At 36.4% G+C, this 22,029-nt stretch overlaps 2 protein-coding genes across 10 annotated transcripts in view; one reads left to right on the top strand and one right to left on the bottom strand.

Moving 5' to 3' along the window:
- The window catches only part of LOC6651409 (5-hydroxytryptamine receptor 1), a 63,874-nt gene that overhangs the window by 6,726 nt on the left and 35,119 nt on the right, over positions 1-22,029 (top strand). For 2 of the 3 annotated variants that reach the window (XM_047011238.1, XM_002073489.3), the window contains exon 1: positions 13,220-13,245. The exons of the other annotated variant lie outside the window; for it this stretch is intronic. The gene's annotated coding sequence lies outside the window, so the exon portion shown is untranslated. Of the gene's footprint in view, positions 1-13,219; positions 13,246-22,029 lie in introns of those variants that run through there. 3 annotated transcript variants of the gene reach the window in all.
- Positions 18,134-19,788, bottom strand: LOC26528954. 7 transcript variants are annotated; one of them, XM_047011243.1, is made up of 3 exons: positions 19,615-19,788; positions 18,384-19,563; positions 18,134-18,280 (listed from the first exon to the last, which is right to left on the bottom strand). In XM_047011243.1, exon 2 carries the CDS (start codon positions 19,551-19,553, stop codon positions 18,408-18,410), a length of 1,146 nt encoding a protein of 381 aa, XP_046867199.1. In that variant the 5' UTR covers positions 19,554-19,563; positions 19,615-19,788; the 3' UTR covers positions 18,134-18,280; positions 18,384-18,407. The 7 variants fall into 7 exon arrangements, with proteins under 7 accessions (XP_046867199.1, XP_046867196.1, XP_015032152.2 ...); XM_047011240.1 differs by lacking the exon at positions 18,134-18,280 and having other exon boundaries at positions 18,322-19,563; positions 19,615-19,787; XM_015176666.3 differs by lacking the exon at positions 18,134-18,280 and having other exon boundaries at positions 18,322-19,524; positions 19,615-19,787.

Below are 22,029 nucleotides of genomic sequence, written 5' to 3'. Positions count from 1 at the left end.
TCCATGGGGGCAGCCAACTGGTAGTCCGTCTCATCCGACAGAGATACTGGATTCCAAGACTGCGGAATCTAGTAAAATCGGTGGTCAATTCATGCAAAGTCTGTGTGATTTATAAAAGAAGGCTGCAATCACAGCTAATGGGCACCCTTCCGGCCCAGCGAACTACTTTCGCACGTCCTTTCACGACCACCGGTATAGATTTTGCAGGTCCTTTCGACATCAAGAGTTTCACCGGCCGCGCTTGCCGCATATCAAAGGGATATGTGTGTGTCTTTGTTTGCTTTTCCACCAAAGCCATTCACCTTGAGGCAACTTCGGATTTGAGTACCGAAGCATTTCTGGCAGCATTCGCTCGCTTTGTATCGAGGCGAGGGTGTCCCCAGCAAGTGCAGTCCGACAACGGGAAAAACTTCGTAGGTGCATCCAGAGTGCTTGAAAAAGATTTCCTAAATTCTACCCAGCAGAAAATATTATCCCACTACAGCCATCAGAATCTGTCCTGGCATTTCATCCCTCCCGGGGCACCACACATGGGAGGGTTGTGGGAGGCTGGAGTTAAGAGTTTTAAAACTCTGTTCTACAAGGCCACTTCCAACCAAAGGTATACTTTTGAAGAGTTCTCTACGCTGCTGGCTAAGGTAGAGGCGTGTTTGAACTCGCAGCCGATTTCTCCTATGTCTGAAGACCCCACCGACTCTTTAGCTTTGACCCCAGGCCATTTCCTAGTTGGCGGTCCATTGCTATCCGTGACGGAACCTGAAATCAAGGATCAGGTACCGTCTATCATTAACCGGTGGCAGCGTCTGAAGGCCGTGAGTCAGCATTTCTGCACCCGATGGAAAGACGAGTATCTGAAGGAGCTACATAAGCGCAATAAGTGGCGATTCCCTTCTAAAAATCTTGAAGTGGGCGATCTGGTGGTACTCAAAGACGACAATCTTCCAATACTAATCATCTTCCTGACATTAATCAGGCCTATGGGTCAAATTATAATATATTTACATCTTTCTCTATCTCTCTCTCTCTCTCTCTCTGTTTACTTTATTAAAATCTTTATCAATTATATGCAATGCATCTGTTTACATTCAAAATTAAAATACAACGCTAGATTTGCTGCCCTTAAGCTGGAATATAATTAAAAATTTAATTAGCTTTACACAATTTTCATTCATTTTTATATTAAACATATATGTATGTATGTATGTACGTATGTATATTGTCATTGTACTGTGTGTACTGTGGTGTGCATCCTGGGAAAAACTTGTCAGGTCAAATGATTCTGGTATGGGATGCAATTGGATATAATTTCATTAAATAAAGTTAACTCATCGCTGAATGAAATTTGCATGCAACAGCTACCCTGTGGTCAATTGAATAAAGATTAATTATGACTTCATTTCAGTTTCTTGTTTTGTTTTTCGTAATATAACCAATGAAATTCTGACACACTTTATAATTTAATATGGTGCGAAAATCTGAATAAAAGGTAAAGTCGTTTCAGGATGCGGTACAAAATGAATTAATTCAAATTACATAAACTTCAGTATGTAGCTGGGCAATATATCTCAATTTTGAGTATAATTAATGATTGCAATTAAGTTTAATTTCATAGAGAAGGCAGCCATTGTCTGTTGACTTTTTGGGGTTTTCCCACTTTTGTCTGTTGGGCCAGAATTCCATATAATTAAAACACCACACACACACACACGCACATACGCCGGAGACAGACACATGGTGTAAGAACAAACACACACAATCACGCATAACCCAACAGAAAAAAAAGAACTCAACAAGGACACGTAAACAATCCACTTAACATGCTGGGAGATAACATTTGATCCTGCTATCAATCTCAGAATAGCACATCCGCCTCGTGACTGTGACATTTCCTTTCCTCTTCTATATGTATGTATGTTTTATGTATATACAAACATACATATCGGACCAATAATTCTTTGTACAGATATTGCGTATACGCAGCATGAGCCGACTGTTGCCTGCGGCAACAATGTGTCACGCACATTATTGATGGGCTTGAGTTTCGGAATCAGCATCCAGCACCAAAATGGCAATAACATCTACTCGTTGTTGTGCATTAAAGCGCCATAATTGCGAATTTAAGCTCTCCCACATTCTGTCTCTGTCTCCGTCTTTGCCAATCGACCACTGGATCTGTCAAAGTTGATCATTGTCCCTTGCTGTGGCCAGCTTCATTTCCACAATTTCACTCCTCTTCAATTACCTCGCCTGGCTGTTGTCAGGCTGTTTGTACACATTAATTCTTGTACAAGAACTTTAATTGACGGCAGAGTTTAGTCATTAAGCTTTAAAAACTTTGCCCTTTTTGGTCAAGTGTTAAAACTTGGTCAGCTGAAAAATATAGTGCAAAACATGTTATTTTTTGCTTGCTCGCTTGCAATTTCAATTATGATTAATGACGGGTAATTAAAGCCATGAAACGACCTTCACAAACAAATAAGCAACCAAAAAAAAAAAAACACAAAACCAACAAAAAATAAAAGAGAGCGACATAAATTGATTATTTATGTGGTAGATGAGCAAGTGATAAGGCAACGATTAACGAGCATGGACATTGAACAGAATTTAAGTGTAATATGTAGAACATTTTTGAGATACCCAAAGGACTTGTATCTGCTTTAAAACTAACCTCCTCACACACACACACACACACACACACACACACACACAAACACATTTAATATCAAATTGCCATGATAGATAGAGAAATTGTAGTATTACCAAAATCTTCTCTTGTTCAAGTGTTTTGGCTTTTCATTAATTAAATTGCCAGTTAGTGGGCAGACAAGTTGGGAAATCACCTTACCCGCCTCCTCCGTAATCTTGCCACGCCTTGGCTAAATAACAAGCCTTGTTTATGCTTTGATTAGACATTTAGCTCGAAAACCGAAAACTTGTTAGACTTAAGTGGCCCAAGTTACTTCTCGTTCGGACCATGTTCTTGTCTCAAGGGTGCATTATGTATGGCTAATTATGTTTGCGGCTAGCCACCCCATCCAGCCGTTTCTGAGTGGTAAAGCAAACAGATTTCCATATATACATAAGTATGTACATATATATGTACATATTATAGGATGTATGCTTGTAAGTATGTACATCCTATAGATATATTGTTGTTGATGTGGCCACCATTAATCAAAGGCAAAAACGTCTGGCAAGACAGCCGCGAGTGCTGGCCATACTTTAGTTTGATAGCTAATTGCATACATATAGCTGGCAGGCGTATACCACATCCGTGTTATGCCCCGCTGTTAGTAATTGTAGACATATTTCACCTGATTGCATAATTGCCTATGTAGTTGTAATCACTTACTAATTGATATGTAATCAGTTGGGCTTAATGGCGATTACTAGACATACGAAAAAACAATTGAATTGAAGTCTTAAGTGGAGAACTAAGTAAACCCGGTTTAATACACATTTCCGTGCTAATTATTAATTTACCTTGGATCAACTAATCCAACTTTGAACTTGAACTGATGCAGTTTAATGAGTGCTGTTGGAGTAACAGCAATATTTGTTAAAGATTATTAATTATAAATAAAAATGCAAACAATACAAAAAATGCAAGCAATTAAAAAGCTTGCTCTATTGTTCTACTGGCCAGACCACTTGTGCATACACAAGTATGCAGCTGACTAGAGACCAGAGACACAGCTAGTTGGGATGATGCCGCAGATGAGCTTGCTCGTTAGGGTTTCCCATGCAGCCACAACTTGTCGTGTCAAAAACAACGCACTTAAGCTGCATTCAATTAGTTCGTATTCGGTTAAGCCAATTGTACTCCAGTGGTTAAGTGCGTCTTGCTTGCCATACAGGGCGTATACTTAATTCCCCCTAATGCAACTGAAAATGTATTGGCTTTGTTAATAAAGTCCAATGGCATGAGAAGGTCTAGACTCTGTGCTGAAATAACCAAATTTCTTATCAACTTCAATACCCTACCCGTCCCTCATTTTGCTGATTCGACATATCAACAATTTTCGCCAAGTTTCACGATATCAGTTTAAAATACTGTCACTCAGTTAGTTAACGAGGCGACAGGCTTCCAGCCTATAACCATTATGGTTACGATACAGGGTATTCCACAAATTGACAGCAACTGGTTGATAAGACTCTTGCTTCAATTTATTTAAATTTCTATTTAATTTAACATTGACTGGTGTTTTTCACCTTACCAGAGAATACATGGAAGAACTTTTATTGAAACTCAATAATGGCAAAGACATCAGAAGTAATTTAAAGTTCGTGTCTAAAATTTATCTATGTATATAAAAGAAGTGGTTTCTGGTTAGGGAAAAGAATTTGAAGAATTTAATTCCCTAATAGAAAGTTTTTGAACTTTCTAAGACAATTTAACAAGTCATCTAATTAACAGTCGATTTAATGTGAAATATTTACTGTCTTAACTAAGTCATAACACTGACAGGATTCTTTATACCTAATAGTGATACGAAGCATGAGGTCAAGTTAGTACAAGTATCCAGTTAGAAGTTAATCTAAAGCAAGAATTGGTCTTTGTCTCTTAGTATATGCTGTTACTAATGAAAGAAAATGCAATAAGACCATCTATAAATGGAGTGAGTAATGGCGTTTGGTCATCATCATCATCATCATTACCCACATCGGCAAAGTGACTAAAGTAATTTTTTCTATTGTATTATCAATAAATTGACCATGCCACCCAAAAATAAACATTTCGGCCGCGGTCCCTAACATACATATTGATATTTAACTGAGTAAATAAATTAAATTCAAATCTAAATTGATATAAACTATATGTGTATGTACGTATGGGTCTATGTGAGTGTCCAGCTATGTATGGGGTGAAAAAAAAGAAGGCCTGTGCTTATCACTCACCCACAAACCAACAACAAATTAAAGCAAACATAAAGAAATTGGGCGCCGTTTGCGGGTCGTCATTGTGGTAAATAGACCAAAGGGGGTACTAAACAAAAAAGTGGGGGCGTTGGCAGTGAGTTTATCGCTGCTTAATTACGTTACTGATAAGTAAGCTCATTTTGTTTTTGTTCCTCATTTCTTTTTCTTTTTTTGACTTTGACTGGGCTGATGGTCTTCTTTATATATCAGAAATCTTAGTATTGTGTTCATTCTTCGTCGACGTCAAGACCCTTGATAGAGCTCAGCCCAGATTTTGTATATAAAAATTAATGACTCTGTGATTTGTTTTGGCCTCAAGTGCAGAAAAAATCTTCGAAACTGTTTTTCCAATAAGCCAACGATTGTAATTTTTTATTGATCGATATGCGGGTCGCCGAGGGTGTCAGGGGAAGGTAGAGAATAGTTTTGTTTGCGGCATGTTGAGCTAATTATTTATTTGGCGCTTTAATTACGCCTTTATTGGCTGAGGCCAACATTGCGTATGTGCGATATATCTATTATAGCCCACGGCAACAGCCGTGGCAATGGCAATGCTACCGCAATTTATTTTGTCTCTGGTTAAAGTCATTGACATTTCGGCTAAAAATAATTAACTATATATATAAATATTTTATTTGCTTTTTTATTCATATTGCCCCGAAAAATGTGGGCAAATAAAAAAAAAAGGCCTACAATGTTATTTAATTTGTTTTTATTTATTCATTGCAAATCATGCGAGTTCTCTTAAAATTTGTTAAATATATGTCATCGACAGCTGATAAAGATGTTTAGTTTTTCAACTGCCAACTTATTGCTAGATTAGCCTATGATTTCTGGTGCACTCATCGATCAAGTATTGCAATTAGACCAATCATGGCAAAAACTGTTTAATCAAGACTGCAAAAGTCGCTGGATTCTCAATCAAACACAATTAGCCTCATCAATCACTAAAATACCATAATAAAAGTGTGAAAATATTTATTTGTTTCCATCCGCCAGACACAAATAGCAATTAAAAGAAGCATCAACAATAACAATTATATTGTTTTCGATCGTTTTGCTAATTAACAAATTTGTTTACAATTGTAAGTGCAGCTTTGCCAAAAATATAAACGATAAATATGCCAGAAATTCTCAAACAAAAAGTGAACATATTTTTGGCCATTTCGTTTGATTCTCTTATTTTGTTTCTACAATTTGGGTCTTTATTTTTATTATTTATGCATAATCTTTATGAGTGCATGTGGCCTGTTTCATTTTGTTTCTTATTTGTTTGTTTGTTCAATTAATTTAAGCACCAGTTCAATAAAAAATATGTGACGATAAATATAAATCGTTTTGCATTAACCAGGTAACAGAATGTATTATCATTTTACTAAGCTTTCTGAGAAAATGGAATAACCCACTAAAATCGTTATTCATGATTGATGATGTGCTCTGGACGAAAATTTATTTATATACATATATATATATTACGGTGTATGGATTTTTAAACATAATGTGTGTGTGTTGAATGATTGTGATGCGGATAGCCGCATTTGCATATTTGAACGTTAGTCATGTTATCCAAATTGCTTTTGCATTTATTAATAAAATAGCAATGCAAAATGGATCGCATTTAAATGTTTCATATATCCAGATAGTTTTTTTTAAAAACATTTTTTAGTTTATTAATATTAAAGCGCCATTTAATTGCGTTTCTTGTTTTAAAAAACGACAAAATGCACTCAGCCTCGCCCACTCACTCATCAAGCGAGGGGCACTGCCTGCTGTCTCCTCTTAAATCTGCAGAAGCTCGTAAATTTCATGTTGAATTTAGTTTCCGATTTACATTCGCGAGCATTGTCAGGGTTTTGTGGTACATAATTCATGCAGCTCGACATTTTGACCTCCCCTCTAGCACTTCTCTTCTTACTTTCACTAGGCAATAAATTACAACGTTTTTTCGGCACCATTTGTCCTCGACCTTGTTAAATGCGTTTCGGTGGCATCGATTTGGTTTTGCTTGTAGGCTGCAATTAAACCATGGAATCTATTTATAAAAGGAACAGAAAAAGAAATTATAATGGTAATAATAATGGTAGAACTCTATCACGCAACTTGCATGTTGAAAGTTGGTCTTGCTCCTTCAACCAACAAATCAACGAGCCAAAACGAGCGAGCGATCAACCAACTTACCAACCTTGCTGCTTGAACTTCACATTCCTTGGCGGCCGCTGACTGAAACTGGGGTGTCGTTGCATTTTAATGGTTTTTATTGATTTTCAGCATTGTTGAACCAACCAGCCAACCCAGTCAACCAAACGACATTGTCCCTCGCACGGGGCTGGGGGACTGGTTGAGGAGACTCATATGCTAACTGCCTGCCCTGCTCACGCCCCTGCCTCTGCTTCTGCCTCTGCATACCTGCTGTTGGGGCTGAGCTCGTTATGAGCACTCATCGTAGAAATTGGCGCGTGCCAACAAATGTTTCTAAAAACCCACTGGCATGGCATCCACCTGACATTTCACTAGCGGCTTGATGTCCTTGTTCTTTAGAAAACATTCGCACATTCTCTATTTTTTTGCTGCTGTTCTGTTTTTTTCTGTCTCTGTCACTCTGCCTTAAATATGCGTTAAACAACCAATTATGTATTTAAGTTTTACAAAAAGTCAAACTAAAGTTAGAGTTCAGTTAAATTTTTTAATTATACTTTTCTCGTTGATATAGTTGTTAAAATTCTCTGCAAGTTCCAAACTAAATTCATTTTTAATGTCATGAGGTTTTCATTAATTAATAATAAATTGTGAATAGGAACTTTCAACAATTTCTGACAAAGTTTGTTTCTCTAGGTACATAATGCTAAGGAAATATATGAACATATATAAAATTCACTCTGTCGAGTTAATTTACTTTATGGTTAAATATTGATTAAAATTCTACAAAGACAATTCTATCTAGACAAGTCAAACGAATTGCAAGTAATAAGCTTTGCATAAGATAAGCACCTGAATTGATTCCTATTGTCGTTTAACTCTCATAAGTTTATTTAAACACTAAGTAGACTGTAAGTAGTTACCAGAAGGCAATCATATATTCTTTACAGGATAAAACACCACTCGTATATTCTACTCAATTCACTTTCGCTTTGAATGGGTCTCTCCAATTCTCTACTCCGGCTAGTACTAGTACCTTGGCTAGTACTAGTATTGGCTGCTTGCTGCAGGTGCCTCTGGGTTCCGTTGTGCACGCCTTGCTTATCAGCGCATTTTCAGTTCTTCCTTGATGTTGCCCCCGCATCCTGCCCCGAGTTACACAAATGGGTGGTAACCTGTCCTGGCATCCAGAAGGTAGTTCGTTGTTGGTTGTCTGCCTGTTTTGCATGTCATGCGCTTGTTTGTTTCTTGTGCTTTTCTTTTTTTTTTTTACTTGTGCTTCCTTCCGTTTTCAATTTCTTCTACATGTTCACTGTGTAGGATGCATTTTCTTCTTTCTGTTTACTTTTTTTTGCTTTTTTTGTTTTGCATATTTTTTTGAGCATGTCCTCGTTGTGACATTTTTTGCTTGGTCCTGTCCCTGAAGGAAAAAAAGTAGAATATGCAGTCTTTGAAAGGAAAGTTTTCATTTTTGTACCCCATTTGTGTGCCAAGAATTCTGCTTTAGTTAACCATTTGCCTTATGACCTCTTTACAATATGCTTCTTTGCTCAAATGAATTCCGTACATTGACAAATAAATATGGTTTAGCTGCATTTATCAAATTGAAAAGAGAAAGAGAGAAACAGATAATAGACATTGAATGCTTCGCTTTGTTTAAGATTTATTTGTGGTCAGCGCTTAATTGAAATCTAATTTAATTTATGACCAAAACTCACATGGACATATGAAAAGACAAAACTAATACAAATATTTGCCCCCAAACCATCAGCATGTGTTTGCTTTAATTGGAAATGCCATGCCGAAGGCATCCAAAGTCAACATTCAGCTTGCTCAAGTCATGCCAAGTCAGAAGCGAACCGGTCGAGCGGCAGTAATACATAATAATTTGAGTTATGTATACATTAAATACAATAATTTATTGATTTTCTATATGAAATGGTTTCGGCAACAGCAACAACAACACACACAATACACACATACATATGGATGTATAGAATGTTTCGGGAAATAGGCAAAGGGATGATAAAGAAAGAGGAGACGATAACTTCCGCTTTGTTTGCCCTGCCTGCTCAGATGTCAATAAAAATATGTGTATGTCTGCCGATCTAAATGGACGTGGCGAGACAACTAACTACGTGCATAATAATCGGATATTAAAGTATAGATGTATGCGTGACTGATGGTAAATTTGTGATTTGAATAAAATTAGTTAGTTGGTTTTTGTGGATTAAAGTCAACTGCAAAAATGAATTATAGAAAATAAAAGGATTACATGATATTCTAAGCCATAAGATTCTTGCCAAGAAAATATTAAGTAAATACTTATGTATATTATATATTCAATATAAATGTGTACATCTTATGACCCACTACTGAGTGATTGACATAGCCACAGGCGGTAAATTGAAGTCAGAGACAGAAGCATAAGCTTTAGCATTTTGGGTCAGAGTCATCTTCCCCCCAATGTCGCCTTAATGGCCCATAGACAATTATAATGCTACTAAATCGTGCCAGCAGACATCAAGAGGGAGTCCCACAAAGACTGTAAGAGTGAACGGAACGAAAAGGCAGGATAAACTAACATGACCCCAATGTCATATACACAAATGGCCTGTCTTCAACTTACAGAATGACCACAGACATCCTTCTTCCTTTGCGTTTCGGTTTGTTTGCTTGCTTCTGATATCGTGTTGAGGGCTTGCATATTATTCAATTAAAATCGCACTATTATTTTACATATACGAACAACTGTCAGTGGCACGCACGCAATCAATGTCAACATGTACACACACTAGCAAACATACACGCACAAAACAAACCATCATGCTACTACCCTGATGGCAAGGAAATGAAGGGCTATGTATTTTGCTTGGGTTCTTGGAAACGAGCACGTTAATAGAAGTGAGTAAGATTCGCATAAATGTCAGCTACAACATTTCATAGCCCCAAGTTAAAACTAAGACTTGGTACACATATGACCAAAGCATCTCTGTGTATTTGTGTGTGAGCATTAGCTTAGGTTCAGGCGACGACAGCTAAACCAGTTCACTCTTTATGCAATGCGTGCCCCAAAATGTATGCTAAGAAAAACGTTGTCAGGCTGTGGCTGCGGTTTTACAGTTGTAATTGCTTTATAACGAAATGGCCTTACCAACAACCAATTACAATGGTTTTCTCTAAGCTAAAGCTATAGTGTGAATTTCAAAATATTCTTCTCGCTCAGAAAGAGAAGCTTAAAGAACTTGATATATGTGTATTTGAGGGAAACCAATTTTCATTTAAGATGAATAAAATGTACGCGTCCTCTGCTTATCATATTACATATATTTTTTCAATTTAGTTTCACATTTTCCAGTCTATTGAACATAATAATAACCAGCTAAGATCAATTTCAAATTGATTTTCTCCAGGATTCAAAATTAATCTAAGAAAATCTAATGCATTCCCTATAGAGTTTACTGTATATGCTGGCGTCGAGGATTTCAAGCATCTAGAGAAAACAGTAACAGCAAGAACTAAAATGAGGATTTTGTATGTAGTTTGTGTTGTAGTTGCTACCTCATCTGGTAGCATTTTTTAAGACCACGACCTCGCACAGACTAGTGGGCAAAGTTTGTCTATGTGCCACAAAAAGTTAGCCCACTCCGCCCCAAAAAAATAAAAGAAGCGAAACTGGGAGCAACCCCATTGAACTTTTGCATAAGATGAGCATACTACTACTGCTGCTGCTGGCGTTAAGTGGCGCCCAGCCAAGACGCAGCATCAGCAGTTGCCTGCCTAGTTGCCTGCTGGGACCCTTTAGATAGCAAGAGAGTGAGTGAGAGAGGGAGATGGGGCTAGAGGGCACAAGAGATACTAGAAATGAGAATGAGAGTAGAGTGGTAGGCACCACCCTATTTTGCCTTATTTTTACGGCTATCGTTTCAATTTTTATGGCTTAAGTTGTTGTAAATTTTGTTAGAAATAAAGTTTTCCCTCTTTCTTGCAACGCCACAACGCAGACAGTTACGAGTCGAGCTTCAATGCTCTTTGCCGTGTTCTTCACGTAATCGATATTTTGTGGCTGTCCACCAACTGTGGCCCACCTCAAGCTGCGTGTCTGACTGCTGTTCTATTAGCCGTCAGGCGGAAAATTTAATACTGTTTATTTACACAATTTTCCAGTTACCAAAGCGGCTGATGCTCTCGGGGCTCCTCTCTTGTTAGCTTTTAAGGTTACGTAATGTTTGCATCAATACTCCTCCATTTCATTCTACCTACTTCTTTTTTTGTTTTGCTCTATAGTTTGACGGGTCTTTGCCATACTCATCCCCCTTTCGAACCCAATTCCATCCGGCAATTTTCGATGCGGTTACTAAAAACCACAGGGCACACATTAAAAGTTGTAGGACCGAATACGATACACTACACTCAGCCATTAACATTCACACTTGTTGTGGATGGTGTGAATAATACGGTTTAACAGTACATTTACTAAAGAATTTATGTGTTTATAAAGAGTGAAGTAGACACACACACACTAACACACACACACACGTACAAGATATGCATACAAATTTGTGTGTATATGTGTTCAAGCACTTCACAAAAGGCGTAGCAAGCGATTAGGCGCCACGTAGATTATTCATTTTACGTGTACGAAGACAAAACGTGTAAATTTTCTTTGGTCTTTTATTTGGAATGTTGTTAACCCGTGTTAATTTTTTTTTCATAGAATAGAAAATATATTTTTGTTTTTTTGCGAAAGTTCATTTTAAATAAGCTGATATTTACCTCTTTCTTCTCTCGGAATTACTGTGATAAAGATGCACACTTAATGAATGATTTATTAATGAAAGGGATTAACAAATTTCTGAGAAAAAACTCTCTCAAATATAGAACAACTATTTTATGCTGCTTCTACACGTAAGACTGAAATATAAACAAATTTTCCAGTAAACTACAAAAAATTTAAAAATCTATCATATATTCTAAATTTGTTATCATTTAGTTTTGATGATTGTGATCTAAAGTGAAAGCAATATTAGGTATTTTTGAATTCCCATTAGTTTCAAATGAAATGGAAGAAATTTTTTTTGAAAATAAATCTGCTTCACTTTTATCCATCATTGGTTCTCAATGGGTTAATCGTGGTCTTCCATCATGACGTGCCTTTACCTCTTTTCTCTACACACCTGTTTCCTTTCCCCTTTCTTCTCCCCCTTTGCAAAAAGTGTATTGAGCTTTCATTTATTTATTATCGCCGTTCGTTTATTCAAGCGATTTTGTCTGCCAGTCGATGCATAAATAAAATAAGAGCTTTCAACAGGAGGGCGGAGCTCTTGCCCAGAATTATCCACTTTTACATTGCAAAACTAAAGCCATATATGTATGTAATTGTAAGTTGTGCGTCGGTATTCTGTCATTATATTCATGCAGACTCATAGAGGTAAAGCAAATGAAAATGTCGAGTTGAGTAAATTGGTTTGTCTATAGTTAATCATAGGACAGGACAGAGGTAAAGGTAGAACCATTCACATGCAAAGATATTTATTTTTACCAACCCATCCCATGTCATTGACTGCTGCTGTCAGCCAAAGTACTTTAGCAGACGGAAGACCACACATATACACATACATAAAAGAAACGACAGGGACATTGAGAGGGAAAGAGAACACACACAAACATCACACTTTGACCCATTTCGTTGCCTAAGATACTCGACTCTTAGTGCTTTGGCCTGGCGCTAATCTTTTTTATGTGCCAAGTCCACATTGAGTTGTCCGAGATTCAATATGAGAGATATTTTTGAGTGTGGCATGTATGGCTGAAAGGTGGGGGGGGGGGAAGACGGAGACAGACGGTGGCGGCACTTCAATTTTATTTAACAATTCAGTTGTCAGTTGGGTCTGAGTGGCACTTCGTGCTGGGTTTTATTAAGTTCATCAAATGTGTGACAGCAGTCAGCATATGTATGTAGAATATTTCAGTTTATTTGTTTGATAGTTGCCATAGACGCAAAGTGGCTTATAACCAGCTGCTGCTGCAGGGCAATGATAAGATCCAAAAAAAAGGCATTTCCCTGATTGATAGACATAAACTCATATATAAATTTTTGAAAATTTCAAATACCTACTTATTGAATAACTAACTAAGCCTCTCTCTCTCTTTTGTTTTGCAGTTACTTCTTGTTATACCTTACACGAGGTAAGTCCATGAATTTTAGAAACACATGATTTAAGAAGAAATTTGTGCTACAGAACAAATTGAACGCGTCTTGAAGTAAGGCACATGAAAAATTTGACTCTAGATTAGGCTATAAAAATGCGCATTAAGCTGTCTGGAAGAGATAACTTCATATGAATTTATTGACATTTCTTTTTTCTTTTGCTTTTGTGGCTGCTCCAGTGGTCAGTGGTAATATTTTGGAAGGACGCCCACTTGTTTGACCAAATTTCTTTTTCATTCGCATTGTTCTTTTTGCTGTTGTCGTTGTTGTTGTTGTTGCAAGCAGTCAGCCATGAAAAGGCCAACATCCGTTGCGGCTAATGTGCCGTCGTTTGTGAAAAAAAAAGAAGAAAAAAATGAAAGATTCTAAGGAGCATACAAAGGCTGAACAAAGGCGAAACCTTTGTGTGAATGCGGCGAAAGAGAAATACATAAATAAATGAGCTACGTGCCGGTGATATTGGTTCTTTTTCTTTTTTTTTTGGTTGAAACTTTTACACAAAAACAAAAAAACAAGGAAAAACAGAAATAAATAAGAAGGAAGATGAATTGAAATGCCCATGGCATTGGCATGGAAATATTATGCAAGTAACATTCTCACTAATTGACCAGATTTGATTGAATTTTAAATATTTCACTCCTATTCGTCACACAGAAATCTCATATTTATTCAGTTTGAATTTAAAACATAGCAAAAAGGACATCACTTAAATCTGCGGTTCTGCTTCCATAAATTTGTTTATTCATTTGTTGTGCTCGACTCGCTCTGTTGCCGGTTGTCGGTGCTTTTTCTGTTACCGTGGCCATTACCTTTGCTTTGCTGCGGTTGGACGACGTTTTTTGGTCAATTATTCAGACCGAAGCGCTTGTGGTTTTTGCACACAAAAGGCAGAGGGCAACACAGAGAACGGACCAAGAGCAGGCCAAGCGGCAAACTACGGCATTTAAATGGCTTACATATATGTGTATAAAGCTTTACATGTATATGTATATAAATACATACATACATACATACATACATATGTAGATCAGAAGGAGGGACAGACGTGTGATGTGCTTGAAAATTGCATAAACTTGGTAAAATGTGTAAAAAGTGTTGCACGCTTTTGTGTGACAGCAGAAACAACTACCACAACAACAACAACAACAGGAACCTTCCATCAACAGGTCCTGCGATAGGTAGACTAGAAGGTACGGTATGAGAGTTAAGGCAACGGTCCGAGTCCAGTTCATTATGTGGCTAGGATTGTTTACACAAGCACTCACAGTCTGGCATACGGAGACCCGTACAGTCCTTTCTCCCGCGGGCTGTTTGCAAAGGTGTCAGTCATTCGGTTGGTCACTCGACTGCAGCCCTTAAGCATTAGACAAGCTGTTGGCATCCTGTGACCGCATCCTGTCGCCGGCAGGCTGAATCACTGAATGACTGACGCATTTTACAGCCTACTTATATGCTTGACCATTGTTTGCTTCCCATTCAGAAGAGCATTCATATGACTTCCCATGTTCCAAGCGCCACAGACAAGGCATTTTGACGCCATGACCAACTCCATAATCCTGCCTGACTAACGAAGCATAAAGTAAGCGCTAGCCCAATGCTTCACTCTCTTTTATGTGTCCCTGTGTGTCTGTGTGCGGGCCGAAGGTCACAAGAAATCAAGCGTAATGAAGCCCAACCAGGCAACTGGAGTCCAGCACTACGAAAATAACAAAAATCGACCCCTAGTTTCATTCTCTCCCTTTCTTTCGTGTTCAGTGAGGGAACACTCATTCAAAATTCATTGAAATGATAATAGATAAGCTGCTTGACGCTAAACCGCTTAACCACTTAAAGTATTTTGATTTGCCCGATTTAAAGGTGAGTAGTCCCCAAACCCCCCACCCACCCAAACAAAATATTCACGTTATCGATATTAGACGCATTTTCTTTCAATTTATAATTCAATGAATACTCAAAATACTTTTACAAAGCCTCTTTCACTTGGCTGACCTAATAGAATTTTTAAATATTTCTATTAAATAGAATAATGTATTATATTAATGTTTTAGATGTTGCAGTTGTTCAAATGGAAATCACTTACTTCATGTAGACTTACTTCATGTAACCATCATTAGAATTCTTCACAAAAATCTTAAAACTTATCAAAGAAATTCACTTGACTTAAAAAACACGGAATATCAAACTTCAAACTTTGCTCATGGATATCGTACAGATACCATGATACTATATAATCAATATAACTTGATTTAAATACATCAACTATTTTATTGTAATAACCAAATGAACCTCTAACATATTTGAAGTTTTATATATCTGTTATAAAGAACCTTTTAGCCTTTTGTATTGCAAAACATCTGGTCATAATTTTTGCCGTGTTTCTAAAAGCAAAGGCAACTCTCTATTTCATTTTAGTTGCCAGACTTGGCTTTGTACCCATTACCACAATAATGGCTAAAAGTGTTTACTTTTACTTAACATAAATTACATATGTGTGTGTGGCCATTAAATAAACTATTCCAGCCATAAGCAAGGGCAAGGCATTTATTGTAATAACAACAAAGAGGAAAACATGGCTAATTGCCATAAGAAAAACAACAAAAAATGAAATTTTCAACTTTTGTCCAGCTGATACAGTTCAGTGAAGTTTAAATAAGCAGAGGAAAAATCAAAGGCAGCGACTGAAAATGGCTGCAGGAAATGATGTGACGTGAGGTTTTTGTTTGTTTTCTGGTTTCTGATATTTGCTCTTTTGCTGTCCACAGAAACAACAACAACAACATAAAAAGCAATAACAATAATAACAATAACAACATAAATTTTACAACAAATACTGAAAGAGTTGTTGTTGTTGCTGTCGTTACTGTTGTTTTGCTTCCCCTTTAACAACATCATTGAAATTGACTTCATTATTATTTTATAGCTTTTAGTCGTCTTTTGCTTGGCCTTTGCCTTTGGGGTTCTCTCCATATATTATATGGACTTTCTTTTTGTCTTTTCTTCCTTTTATCAAATCTCACAGTGTAGTGCTTGTGGCACGTTTTAAACGCGTCCTTTAGTCCGTCTCTCTTCTCTCCTGTCAGTCCATGCATTCTTTCCTTATCCTTTTTGCTTCTGCTTATTAAAACCAAGCTTCAGGCTGATAAAAACGTCGATATGTTTCTGTTCCTACAGTTTTCCAGTATCTCTTTCTCTTTTTCTATGCAAGCTCGAGGCAAAACTGAGATAATGCATTACAAAACACACATGACTTTGTCTTAAGAGTGCCGAGATATAAAGTAAAAAGGCAAAATTTTAGCAAAAGTTTAAGACATGACAAAAAACTTTATAAAAAATTAGTTTTAAATGCAAATATTTCTGTCTTGCTTTATCAAAAAATAATTCTACATGAAATACAATCTTGGAAAGATGCGATAAAAACTTTGAAGGGACTTTTCTAATAAACAAATAGTGAGTTAAGATAATTTTAAAAGTAATTTGCAATGATTCAGTCTTGGATTGTAGTATTTAATTTCAATCAAATCATTTCATTGATGATATGGTAAACGTAAACAAAAAGCTACTTCCCCTTGATTTTCTAAACATTTCACACACACACGAACACTCACACACATTTAATACATTCAAACTTGTTTTTTTGGGTCATTTTCAGACCTATGAACAGTTCTTTTCGGTTTTTGGTTCAAGTGGTTTTAACACACACTCGAAATAACTTCACTCAGTGCGCTATCAATGCGATTAAAAAACAATTACACTTGTGACATTAATGGCACAACAATACCAACAACAAGAGACGAACCAATAAAATATTTGTTTGCATTTTGTTCAGCGAAACAAAAGCCTAAAAAAAATGAAACGAAATCAAAGGGACTGGTGTATTGTTTTTTGCATGGTGACTTTTTTATACCCTTGCAAATTTAAATGTTGGGTTGAAAGTTTTCATAAAATTTGTTTAGAATATTTTTGGTTTGACTAACGTCAACTTTTCACAACCCTGACAAAATCCAATTCAACATTTAATTGACAAAAAACGAAACAGGAAAACTGCCAAACAATCACACACCTTTTTGCAAGGGTATAGAACATAAAAATGCTTCATTTTTTTGTTTTTTTGTTGGTTTGAGATTCTTCTGTTTGTGGCATCTGCAAAAATTTTCATTTGTTTACACGTAGCATGGCTGCTGCTGGCCGCCGGATAACCACATCAAAAATAAACAAGAAATTGAAAATTGATTTTCCAAAAATCAAAATAAACAAATTGCGTGACTCGCGTATTTATTTTAGCTTTTAGTTCTTGTGTTTTTGTGGCATTAGAAGTTTTTTACCTGTTTTTTATTTTGCTTTTGTTGTTGTTTTCGTTAATATTGCTTTAAAGTCAATGCCTTTAAATTAATTGCTAAGAAACAAACTCACTGGTATATAATAAGTATATAGATACAAATTTTATTTATATATATATATTTGTATGTATATGCATGGTATACCGAGCTTAATGGCCCAGCCCAATGGGTGTAGCCAACATCTTGTGGCATTATTAACATGATTGCCATGAAGCCCACCCGCTGTCAACAACAGGAGCCATAAGCAAAAGGGAAAAAGCTTATCAATGAATCACCAAAGCATGTGATTGATGATTTGATGTGATGAGTTGAGTTGAGTTGAGTTAAGTTCAGTTCAGTTGAGTGTGGTATACGTGGGTTTGTGTGTCTTTTTCTGAGTGAATGCCACACACCAAATGTGGCTTCATTGACAGGGATTAGGCTTATACGCAGAACCAGAGAGTAAATACAACGACGATTGCTTGACAGCTTCCATAAGCGTATACATACGTACGCATACATTCATATATCTTTACATATATATATACATACATAGATCCTTGTTAGCATGTGCGTGGGTGTGTGTAGGTTTAAGACAGATTAAAACTGAAAAGCTTGCCCAAAGTTTTCCACCCACTTTTGTTATGCAGAGCCTACACTTTCGCGAGAATAAGATGGACTTTATAATCCTGTTTGCCTGAATCGAGCACAAAAATGGAAAGAAAAATACATTTAATATCTCACAACTAATCAATTTTCATTTAAATTACAGGCTTTCTTTTCTATTCAATCTCACTGACCTTTGGCTAGTTTATACATTTGGATCACTTTGAATGAGATTTATCGCAGCATCGATTTCTAGACATCATCTCATGAACAATATTAGCAAAACATAAATTTTCAGATGGAGATATTGGTATTGAAGTTTTTATGACACCTTTAACCAATGTCGTTTTACTGTCATCCACTTGGGCATTTGTTGAATTGAGAGACTGTACCCGAGCTTTGGCAGCATTTGCCCTTTCCTCGATCACCTGACGCATACGATGGGTGAGACGTGGTGCTGTATACAATTGTGTAATGGGTCTGGGATGATGTTGCTTCATCTTATGTTGCTTCTCAAGGCGAATTCTTTTGCGTTCTGCCCTCAGAGCGGTCAATTCAGCTTCTTTTTGTTTGCGCTGATTCTCGAGTTTCTGCTCAATTGGAGTCTTTGCCATTTGAGCGAAATAAAGCGACCACTTGGCTCGCAATAGTTCAATATATTCTTCATTCAAATCATTCCTTAATTCATATTCACCATTGTCATCTTGTAAGTTGTCATCGCGATATATCATACTCGATTTGGCGGAATCACTCATTAGCTTTTTACGACGATTTTCTCGATCCAGATCTTTCATAATACCATCGTAATTATGATTTATGAGTGATAAATACGATCGAGCCTCATGCTCATCCGTCTGTTTGTTCAAAGACAATATCAAAGACTTGTACTTTTTTCGCTCCTTTCCAAATAGCTTCAAAAGCTGAAGATCATTTTCGCCCGTGGGCTCCATTTTGTTTACTAACAATTGGGTAAGTCGATGTATGTTATTAGTTAAGTCTTTATCAACTATGGTTATTTCTTTATGTGCTTCTGGTTTAGATGTTCGTTCTTCTTGACTCGCATTCGATAACTCCAGTTCAAGCTCATTCTGATCGCCCATTGATTTGAGTGTATGCTCTGAATATTTAGGTCCAATCGGTCCCATAGTCACCAAACTTCGCAGTGATCTTCTTTGACTTTTTTGGCGATTAATTAAATCGGATGTTTGTGAGATTACTATGTGAGCTGATTGGCTAGAATCTAGATCCATTTTTTGACCTGAATATGTTTCTGGCTTAGCTTCCATAAGAATTAGTGTCCCATACGTTTCATTGTCATTGGTTAAAGAAGTGAAACTTTGTTTAATTGATGACGAATAATTCATATTTATTGATCTACAATATAAGTTAATAAACTATGTATCTTAATTCATATTTTATAATTACCAAATTTGTAATAATTATCGAAAAACCTTTTTGGTAAATGGCTTGCCTTGTAGTATTCGTTATGGGATTAACAGAATTTACCTTACAGAATAGACTTTTGTTTCAATATTTAAAATGTTAATTTCGTTAAGTAAAAAATTTCAGTTGACTTATATATCAAATGCCAAATCAATTACATGTATACATTTTTTTACTCTAAAAGGGTATTCCTAAGTGATTCTTATAAATTATTTTCAACTAGCACTTTCCCAAGTCATCAGCATCGTCATCGGGAGAGCTGAAGCTTTTGGAGTTCTCCGTCATTTGTTTCTCGAGCGGCATGCTTCGAACGTTAGCCACACATTTCCTTCTGCCAACAACATGCCTCACATCTCTTTGTGCTATCCTCGGCATAGACCAAATGTTTACACATACGCGCGATTTTCTTTTAACAATTCATCAAATGCGCTTAGAGCGGCAGCAAAAGAAAAAAAAAACACGTACAACGAAAGCAAACAAAAAAGAAAACTTTGACACTCGACGTGTGTGTGTGTGTGTGTGTGTGTGTTTGAGTGTGTTGGCATTGGATTTTTGGATGAAGTGGGGAAGGTGTGGCAAAGTTTTTTCGACTGGTCCTCCTTTTCACACGCCCCCTACACGACAGCCATATCAATCATCGCCAAAGTGCGTGCCCGTTAGACACCTTTCTCTCATGTACGATTGTATTTCTGTGTATGTGTGCGTGTAGGTGGCTTTAAAATATTTATTTTATTTTTTACCTGGTCGGGGCCATGTTGAAGGCTAAATACAATAACTCAAAGTGATTTAGCAGGCAAAGAATACGGCATTATTTGCATTTCTTTCCTCCTCCCTCTCTGTGTTATTCTTAGTTATACACACACATTCTCGATTTGTAGGTAGGTTGGGTACATTATTTATTTGTTTTTTGCGCAATTTATTTTGTGCAAAATTTTGCAGACAGTTGAGTTTGAGTTGGTCGGACAATGTTTAACAAACGAAATGGCAATTAGACTTTGACTTGTTTGTGAATATATTCATATATCAAAGTATAATGAATGGATTTCAAAATATACAGCAATGAGCTTAATAAGCGAAGAGAGCTATAGATGATTATCTATAGAAATTGATTTATTTTGAAATGCCAATTTGTTTATATTTGTTGCAGACCATCTGAAATTTATATTCACAGCTTCAAAAGAAAATGCGAAACTTGCAAATCCTTCTACAATTGGCCAAGTTTTATTTGAGGTCTCTTGATTTTCTCCAGTTATATTTTGGTCATTGAATGGAAAAGAAAAAGGAGGGAAATATATTTAGGCAGTTTTGTATAATATTTGCTAAAAATATTAAACTATTCCCTTTCTTTCGTAGTATATAATAAAATAAATGTTTCTCGTAATTAGATTTTTTAAAACGTACTAAACTTCCAACTTTTTCTAAGTCCAAAAACTTATTTTTAACTTTTGAAATTTTTAAAAGTGTGTCTATGTTGTTTTTAGCCGTTTTGAAGACTATGTTGATAAAATTTAATGAGCAACTTAAAACTATAAATTAACACATTATGACTCATGCCTTGTATGATATACAAATGACATTGAATCAGAATTTAGTAACGCAAAACTTTTTTCCAAAATATTTTACCCACACTTTTTTAAATTAAGTTTTCATGCATTGAAATATATTTAATTTAATAGCTTTAGAGCTTTCAAATTTATTAACCATACACAAATAATCGTATAAGCCTTTCATGTAATTGACATTACGTATACGTAGTGTATACCAACAGACCACAGCTTATGCAAGTGTGTGTGTGTGTGTATGTAGGAATGGATATTGTCTTTTCATTTAATTAGTGTAAACAATTTTTGTATAATAAGTGGATTTAAATTTATTATCCTTTAAATGCATTTTTGGCAAAGGCTAACTAAACGAGCCAATCCTGTAGATGCATAAATACATACATATATATTTGTGTGTGCATGTATTCCGATTTTGATTTATGCAAATTAATTAAATGAACACCTGTGGCCTGTAGCATTTAGTTGAAATGTGGCTTGTAATTCTATGAGAAATGCATTGGTATTTATATTGAAAATGTCCTTGGGGTGCTTTAAATCTGACCAAATGACTTCGTGATCGGGTCTCATTTCCAACTGTATTTAATTGCAACTCAAAAGCCATGAGACGCTGATTTATTTCAAGTGTCAATGAAGTCGACGACAAAGTCCATAAATTTTTGTTGGTCTAAGTTTGCGTGGCAATGGCGCATATTGTGCTGACCCAGTACTAGTCTCGGCCCTAGAGCCATGGGCGATAAGCTACTCCCTTACCTCATTTTTCTTCTGGGAAAATCCTTGTCTCTGGCTTCGTAGGCAACCAAGTATGCGCATGATTTATTTTCATTAAAAACTTCGT

The sequence above is a fragment of the Drosophila willistoni genome, chromosome 3R (assembly GCF_018902025.1).
Source record: "Drosophila willistoni isolate 14030-0811.24 chromosome 3R, UCI_dwil_1.1, whole genome shotgun sequence".
Lineage (NCBI taxonomy): Eukaryota > Metazoa > Arthropoda > Insecta > Diptera > Drosophilidae > Drosophila > Drosophila willistoni.
This window is presented reverse-complemented; position numbering and strand designations above follow the sequence as displayed.

Bases quoted from the DNA above. Each gene is read 5' to 3' on its own strand.
- LOC26528954 (XM_047011243.1), bottom strand. From the start codon at position 19,553: ATGAATTATTCGTCATCAATTAAACAAAGTTTCACTTCTTTAACCAAT.